This window comes from Anoplopoma fimbria, chromosome 7 (genome assembly GCF_027596085.1).
Source record: "Anoplopoma fimbria isolate UVic2021 breed Golden Eagle Sablefish chromosome 7, Afim_UVic_2022, whole genome shotgun sequence".
Lineage (NCBI taxonomy): Eukaryota > Metazoa > Chordata > Actinopteri > Perciformes > Anoplopomatidae > Anoplopoma > Anoplopoma fimbria.
Genome location: NC_072455.1, coordinates 662,439 through 671,419, shown reverse-complemented (window position 1 = coordinate 671,419; position 8,981 = coordinate 662,439). Strand labels below are relative to the sequence as shown.

Genomic DNA, 8,981 nt, shown 5'->3' with positions numbered 1-8,981 from the left:
TTTATAAAGCACCTCTAAAAACAGAGTTTACAAACCGCTCCGACAGACGAAACAAAATCGATAAGACATAAAGTTTAATCCTCCATCAGGATGTTGTAATCATTCAAACCCGGTCTCCTCTTCACTCTGACGGCCTCCAGGTGAGTCCTCAGACCACTGACTGTCTCACCTGTCCCTCAGGTAGCTGCTATCCCTGTCCAGAGTCCGTGGAGGTCCCGTGTTCTTGCGGTTCCACCGTCCAGTCCGTCCCTTGTGGACGAGAACGGAGCACCAGACCGCCTCGCTGCAAAGAGACCTGCAGGTAAACACACACACACACACAACACACACACACACACACACACACACACACACACACACCTGTGACGTGTCATTAACACCCCTGTGTCCTCCAGGCGTCCCCCGTCCTGCCACCACCCCAGCAGAGAGACCCACCGGTGCCACGCCGGTCCCTGCCTCCCCTGTCGGCTGCCCTGCCTGCTGCCGCTGCCCCGCTGCAGCCACACCTGTCCTCAGCCCTGCCACGACCAGGTGCTGGTCAAGTCCCAGCAGGTAGGTCGGGTTAGCTTAGCTTAGCATAAAGACTGGAAACGGAGGGGAACTGCTAGCCTGACATCACTCCTACCAGCTCCTCTAACGCTGAACGACACACCTGGTGTTTTATTACCTGAACACAAACTGAACAAACAAAAAACAAAAGTTAGCTGTGATTCTATTTACATTTTATTAGAATTACATTTTAACGTATTTTATTAATAACCGCTGAACGACAAACTAAAGAGTTTTATGAGAGATGTTTTTCTATTCACACATCTTAATTTTTACATAAAAATACTACAATTACCAAAAAAGAAGGATCACAAATAACTGCGTTTTTAATTTAAAATGTGATAAATCTTAATTTTGGTGTTTTTGTGGGAAAAAGAGTTGATGCTCTAAATAAATTATGGAAAAGAATAAATTCTGACGTAGCGAATGTTAAGTAAGTCACATGACTGATCAGCTGTTTTTACTGTCGTCGTCTTCCTGGATACAATAACAAAACTTTCTGCACAATTAAATACATAAGAAAAGAAATAATTAAGACAATAAATCAAATTAAAGTTAAGAGACTCAACAGATTAAAGCGATTTCAGGCCACAAACAAACAATTCTACAAATATGTATCTTACTTCAAAAATATAATATGCATACATAATGAATGCTTATGGTAATTAATAAGTGACGATAATGTACTACGTTTTACTGATTTTAAAATATCAAAGTTCTTCTTCCACCACTGATGAACTATTAAAACAAAGTATTATATGTATACTTTGTGTTTTTTTGTCGGAGCTCCGTCTTCGTCTATTGTCCTGTTTTCTGTCAGTGAGGATAAATAACACACACTCTTTTAAATACATGGTCCCGAGGCTGTAGCTTCCATATGTGAATTATGGTGTGTGTGTGCGTGTGTGTGTGTGTGTGTAGGTGTTAGCCGGTGTGTGTAGGTGCAGTTAGCCGGTCCGTGGGAGCAGCCGTCTGAACCGGCGTTTGTGCAGAAAGCTTTGCCGTGTCCACCATGTCAAGTACCGATACCAACGTAGGTCAACAACCACACACACACACACACACACACACACACACACACACACACACACACACACACACACACACACACACACACACACACACTCACAAAACCAACCACAAACAAATTCCAGGGTTCTTTGGTCCTGTCATGGATCATTACACCTGAGATTAAAAAACATACTGCATGCTGTGTGTGCGTGTGTTTGTGTGTGTGCGTGTTTGTGTGTGTGCGTGTGTTTGTGTGTGTGCCAGCTGCCTGCAGCTCTGTGACGCAGTGAACCACCAACACCAACCAGATGTGTGTGTGTGTGTTTTGATGTTGAGGAAACTCAGGCCAACAGACACAAACAGAACTCACACTGTGTGCGTGTGTGTGTTTTTGTGTATGTTAGTGTGTGTGTGTGTGTTCCATAAGTATTTATGTTCATGGAAAGTGAACAGACTGACAGCGTTTTGGTTTCTAACACTGTATTGTGAAGAAATATAATTTAATATACAGACAGTAGTAGTACTATATAGTAAACTGTAATATAGCATAGTACTATAGTGTAGTAGTAGTAGTATTAGAGTACAGTATAATACTAGATATAAGATATAGTATAAGGTGCAATGTAATCATAATATATGATAACATCATAACAGAATATTAAATGTAATATAGTTCACATTAAATGGAAAATAACTGAACACATGAATAGAAGTTAAATGGAGTTATCAGTCATTAAAGGGGTTATTCTAAGAAAAAGTGTAATTGAGGTAAATGGAAAATCACTGAATATAAGTGGAGGCTTCATTAATTTATTCTAAGAATAAAGTAAATGGAGGTAAATGGGAAAATAAAAGTAAATGCATGAATGGAAGTGAAGTCATTAAAAGGATTATTCTAAGCAATAAAGTTAATGGAGGTAAATGGTGAAATAACCGAATTAAATCAAACAGACAAATAAATAAGTGAAGTGGAGGCTCTACTCATCAAAGGGATTAATAAAGAATAAAGTGAGTGGAGGTAAATGTGACAAAGTGAATGTAATGATGGAGGTAAAGGGTAGAAATGATAATGAATGTGATGTTGAAGATCAATGGAAGTTAATGGCAATCAAACATTCTCTCTGTGTTTGTGTTTCAGGGCCTGTTTTGGAGAACACGAGGTAAGAACCAGTTTGTTCTGGTTTGACACTTTATCCAGTTTATCACCAGTTCATCTTTCCTTTTCAGATTGATCACTTCCTCCTCTCCTCTTTATCGGAGGTCGTCTCCTCTGTTTGGTGTTTTCTTTTCCAAAACGTCGTCCATTGTTTGTCCTTCTGACCTCGTCCTCATTCACTCTCTGTCTGTCTCTCTCTCTCTCTCTCTCTCTCTCTCTGTCTCTCTCTCTCTCCCTGTCTCTCTCTCTCTGTCTCTCTCTCTCTGTCTGTCTCTCTCTCTCTCCCTGTCTCTCTCTCTGTCTGTCTGTCTCTCTCTGTCTGTCTCTCTCTCTCTGTCTCTCTCTGTCCGTCTCTGTCTCTCTCTCTGTCTGTCTGTCTCTCCCTGTCTGTCTCTCTCTGTCCGTCTCTGTCTCTCTCTCTCTCTCTCTCGTCTCCTCTACTTCGTCCTTCTGTCTCCCTCTCGTCCATTTCATCCCATTTAGTTGCTTGGTATTCATCTCACACACACACACACACACACACACACACACACACACACACACACACACACACACACACACACACACTGGTTCACCTTCAGACGAGGTCAAACACACTTACAGATTCCTCAGAAAGACGTCTGAACTGAGTCTGAACTCTGCGTTCGTCCATCAGGTCAGCCCGGTGCCGTGTCATCGCCGCGGTCGGTTCTCCTGCAAACGACCTTGCGGACGACCTTTGACCTGCGGGAACCACGACTGCAGCCGGGAGTGTCACCTGGTTACCGACGGCAACAAGGTGAAGACCTCGATAGGATGTTGATTAATGCCGAAAGTCATACTGAGATGATTCCTAGTGGTGACGCAGTGTAGTTACATTAAACAGATACTCTGGACACTTAGTTTTATCTGGACACTTAGTTTTTATCGACACACTTTGTTTTAAAGTGACACTTTGCGTTTTATTGGGACTATTGTTTTTTATAGGGGCAATGTGTGTTTTTATCTCGACACTTTGTTTTAGTGAGACACTAGTTTTATTGGGACACTTTGCGTTTTATCGGGACAATGCAGTGCTTTTTTATCAAGACACTGGGTTTTATTGGGACAATGTGTTGAATCGGGATACTGTTTTTAATCGGACACTGTGCGTGTTATTTGGAATCTGCGTTTTATCAATTCAATACAACTTTATTTGTCCCTATAAGGACAATCATTCACAGCAGCTTGCCACACTGATCAGACCAATCAAATCAATCAATGACTCTCTATCTCTACAGTGTGAGGTGTGTGATGAGAGCTGCTCTAAGCCCCGCCCCCACGGCTGCCCTCACCCCTGCTCCCGACCCTGTCACCCCGGCAACTGCCCCACCTGCAGCCAGATGATCCGGCAACGCTGCCACTGCAAGATCAGCATTCTCTACGTGGAGTGCACGTCAGTACACACTCTGTCACAAACTGTTATTGTTTATTTTACGACTGTTTGTGCCGGGAAAGACTTTAAAATTAAGTCTTGATGTTCCTGTGGCTATATGTTGGTATTTAAACGCCTGGCGCTCATTGGTTTAGACTTAAAGAAAGAGAGAGATTAACATTGGAGATATTTTTTTTTATTTGTAAATGTGCTTCAAGTTAAAACGTGTTAAAAGCAAAAAGTGTAAAGATGCTCTCTAAGGGTGTTATGTGTCAGATGTGATCAACATGATCAACAGAATGTGAAGAGCTTACAGTGTTGATGTCAAAGACAAAGATATCCACTGAAGTTAGCATGCTAACCAGCTATCCGCGGCCCGTCCTGTACTGTAATATTACTTGTTACCTGGAGCGGCGATAGTGAGTCACTGTAGCATCCAGTCAGTCCAACATGACAGGACAAAGAAGCAAAATTACTCTCAGCATATTATGTGCAATCTGGCTTTATATTAGATTTCAATATCATCACTTTTTCTATTTTAGTTTCTATTAGGCACCAGTGTGTGTGGACTCAGTAGTAGAGATGGAAAAAGCTGTAAAAAAAAAAGCCATGTTCACTACCTGATCAGCATCAAACAGCAGTTAGAGACTAGCTGGTGAAAATAGTGGAGCATTTAGCAGCTAAAGAGACAGATATTTCCCCTCAGGAGGTGGTGGAGACCAAAAACAGAGCTAAAAGAGAGAGAATATTTGACTGATATTCATCAGGTGACACAAAGACTGATGAATCATCATGTTGATCTGTAACTGATGTGCTGATGTCGTATTCACTGCTCGTTTCTTCTGAAATCAATACAAAACACAAGTTTCTGCAGCTTTAGGTAACTTTGTTATTGATACAATCACGTTCATCTTATGATTAATAAAGTTATATTGAATTTGAGAGGATTGACAGATTGTTTTGTCTCTGCAGGAAGTTGACCTCAGCTGATCAACGGACGAAGGTGGAGTTGGGATCCTGCAACAACCAGTGTCCTAAAGAGGTGAACACACACACACACACACACACACACACACACACACACACACACACACACACACACACACACAGAACCAACGTCCTTCTATGGAGACCTTCGGCTGGGGCCCTGTTGCATCATGGAACTTGTTTATCATGCTTTGGAAGTGGAGTCACCTGACTGTCATTACTGTGTGTGTGTGTCGCTATGCAGAAGATAAAGCCTGAAGTCACACTATTCTCTTTTTCCCTCCTTCGATTCCTCTACTTTTCCTCCATCCCGATCAATAATCAATAATTGTCAGTGTCATGGCAGGAGTAACGCAATACTATCCATTCGTCTCGCTCCAATAATCAATTTAGCTCTGTGGCGCCAGACAACACACACAAACACACACACACACACACACACACAGTATCTCTGAGTGTGTTTTTACTTTCACCTGGGAATGATTTAGCTTTTTCATTCTGTCACTTACTGGCACACACACACACACACACACACACCCACACACACAGAGAGATGTTTGTTTGAAGTGTGTTCGTGTGTGAGAGTGTTTTCATAGTCTGCAGTAACTTAAGCTCCTAAAAGCCTGAACACACACTCACACCGTCGGAATAACAAACGTATACAGTGGTAGGTTTGATTTCTTCTGACAGCTCCAGCTGCTAAAATGGATTTTTTTCAGTTCAAGAATAAAGATGTAAAGAATATATATTTTTTATTTTCTATCAAAGATGGTGAAGAACCAAGATGTTTACATATGAAAGATAATAAATGTGAGAAATGGTTTGTAGCCAAAAATGTCTAATGTCAAAAACAATGATGATGTAAATCAAATTTAGACGTATGCACTGAGACGTATATAAAGATCCTTGACCTCTCGGTGCTAAAATTATGCTACGATTTAACAGAACGTGCTGCGATTCATCGGAACATGCTGCCTTTTACCGGAACGTGATGCCTTTTACCGGAACGTGATGCCTTTTACTGGAACGTGATGCGTTTTACTGGAACGTGATGCGTTTTACCGGAACGTGATGCGTTTTACCGGAACATGCTGCATTTTACCGGAACGTGATGCGTTTTACCGGAACGTGATGCGTTTTACCGGAACGTGATGCGTTTTACCGGAACATGCTGCATTTTACCGGAACGTGATGCGTTTTACCGGAACGTGATGCGTTTTACCGGACAATGCTGTGTTTTATCTGAACATGCTGTGTTTTATCGGAACGTCTTGCATTTTATTGGAACATGCTGCGTTTTACCGGAATTTGAAGAGTTTTTTGGTTGTTTATTATTTGTTTCCATCTACATATCGGAAATGTCCTCATTTTGAGGCTGCGTGTTCATTTTTTTATTCCTGCTTCAAGATGCATACTGACGGGTGCTTGAGTTTTTAGATGAGTTTTAGTCGTCCAGGAAACAAAAGCAGAGAGAGAGCAGGTTTGTTGTTTCACTGATGTAACAGGTTGGTTCATGTTTCCTTTGGAGAACCAGAGACTTTGCTGTCAGTGTTTTTCTTCTTCTTTTCTGCCTCAATGAGAACCAGAGTCTGATGTTTATTCTGTGTTTGTGTTTGTTTGTAGCTGAGCTGTGGTCATCGCTGTAAGCAGGTGTGTCATCCAGGTGTGTGTGAAGAGAAATGTCAGCAGAAGGTGAAGCTCAGATGTCCCTGCAAGAGGATCAAGAAGGTACACACACACACACACACACACACACACACACACACATTTAACACGCACACCTCCTCCCCATGTATTTATTATTGAATTAGTAATATGCTAACAGAGGGATTTAGTTTCTCTTTAATAGTCACAGCCGCTGTGTTTTTATTGAGATGCAGGATCAGACCTCAACATGTGTGAGCTTTGTTTATGTAACTTGTGAATGTGTGTGTGTTTTGTGTGTGTGTGTCTGTGCAGGAGTTCCCATGCTCGCTGTCGGATCAGAGTGTCGTTCAGTGTGTTGACGCCTGCAGAGACCAGCAGAAGAAAGTCATCCAGGTACACAAACAAACACACACCTGTACCGTCAAAGAGTGTGTCACACCTGAATACACAATAACCTGTGTGTGTGTGTGTGTGTGTGTGTGTGTGTGCGTGTGCGTGTGCGTGCGTGTGTGTGTGTGCTCAGGTAAAAGAGGCGGAGCAGAGAGCAGCTGAGGAGGAGGAGCAGAAGAAACTTCAGGTGATCATCACACATTAATTAAACAGCACTTGATGCTGTTAACGAGATTAGAACTAATAAAGTAATTAATTATTAAGGTTTTAACAACTGAGTGCTTATATTTTAATAAAAACAGTAGTTGTACACCAATCTTTTATAAATTTGAACTTAAATAGTGACTGCAACAGTAAACGATAATGTCTAATTCTCAATTAATACAATATTAATATGAATACATTTGTACTTAAATGGTGATAACTGCAATATTTAATGTTACTAACTTGATAATAATAACTTATCAGAATCAATTCCACAGTATTTAAGCTTTTATATGTATTTAATCTTTGTTAACACTATTGAAGCTTTAAGAACTTAATTGTCCATTTATAACGAGTTTACTTTTGTTTTACCTGAATAAAGTAATGTTTTTAATCTACGATAACTGATTAAAACCTGATGAATGTGTCTTTAACGAGGTCTGAAGCTCTTTTGTTTTAATGTGCGTTTGACCTCCTCAGGAGGAGCTGGAGGCGTTCGAGAAGCGTCAGCAGCGAGGAGGGAGGAGGAGCAAGAAGCGTGGGAGGAGGGAGGAGGTGGACGAGGAGGCGGGGAGGACGGGGAGGTGGTGGAGGAGGTGCGCTGTATTCGTCCTCGTCCCGCTGGGCGGAGCTCTGCTGTCCGCCGCCTCCTACTACCTCCTGACCGAGGCCTGACCCGACACGTCATCTCCTCTTTCACTTTGTTTCACTCTCTCTTGATTCTGTCAATTTATTAAGTCCTTTTATTTAATGGATGTTTTTCCATTTACAATTTTTAATTCAGTTACATTTTTTTTGGTGAAGGTTGAGTACGATTTAAAATTTAGTTTCCATGCCAACAAAGAGCTAAACATTTTATTTGAATTGTTCAACAAACTCATCAGTGTTAAATTTAGCAGTTAGAGCTGATTATTTTCTGATTTTTTTTCTGTGTTATCATCTCAATTAATTGTTTGTTCTGTCTGTCTGTAAGACCAACAGTGCAAAAATGTTTTACATTTTTAAAGTTAATTTTTAAGTCAGTGTGAAAAACTAGCGGAGTTTGTGTTTAACTTCCTGTCAGGAGGAAAACTTGCGTTGTTTTGTTTAGTTTTAGTTAGTCTTTTACTTTATTCCTGAAATGTAAAACATTGTTTAGAAGTTTAGTTGTAAACTCAATTCTCATTTTTTCTGCCTGCCTTTTTCAAATATTTGAAAAATAAAATGTATGAATTGATCACTACTTAACGAACAGGTTTGTTGTTTATCATTTTTTATATTTAATTATTGATTCAGAAGCATAAGTCCCAGTTGTGGTGCTCCGCTCAGTGTTTTCACAGTTCTTGAGACAGTAAGTGAGCTGGAAGTGTTAACAGCAGTGAACAGAGGGGGCGCTGTTCCTCTGAAGGTATTCAAACAGGTAGGACTCAAACCTCAGGAGTAACTTTATTTACACATCAAACCAGACAGGTGGGGCTTTCACTCATTTATTTCTATTAAAACTTGTTTTCTTTTAATTGTTTAGACTTGGCACAAAACCACTTTGGATAAAATCAGTTTATATGTAAATAAACAGTATCTTGTTTTTTTCTTACATTTATCTGTACATTTCTGTTCTAAGTAGTTATTTTCCAATCTTGAATTTTTCCAGTAATATTTTCAAGG

At 40.6% G+C, this 8,981-nt stretch overlaps 1 protein-coding gene across 1 annotated transcript in view; it reads left to right on the top strand.

Annotated features, from left to right (window-relative positions):
- nfxl1 (nuclear transcription factor, X-box binding-like 1) overlaps positions 1-8,553 on the top strand; it is a 20,836-nt gene extending 12,283 nt beyond the window's left edge. The window contains exons 15-25 of the mRNA XM_054601269.1: positions 181-301; positions 396-552; positions 1,491-1,582; positions 2,699-2,720; positions 3,372-3,494; positions 3,976-4,130; positions 5,082-5,151; positions 6,720-6,824; positions 7,056-7,136; positions 7,267-7,320; positions 7,818-8,553. Coding sequence (XP_054457244.1) covers positions 181-301; positions 396-552; positions 1,491-1,582; positions 2,699-2,720; positions 3,372-3,494; positions 3,976-4,130; positions 5,082-5,151; positions 6,720-6,824; positions 7,056-7,136; positions 7,267-7,320; positions 7,818-8,012 — 1,175 coding nt within the window. The 3' untranslated portion in view covers positions 8,013-8,553. The remainder of the gene's footprint in view (positions 1-180; positions 302-395; positions 553-1,490; positions 1,583-2,698; positions 2,721-3,371; positions 3,495-3,975; positions 4,131-5,081; positions 5,152-6,719; positions 6,825-7,055; positions 7,137-7,266; positions 7,321-7,817) is intronic.
- The last annotated feature ends 428 nt before the right edge of the window (positions 8,554-8,981 follow it).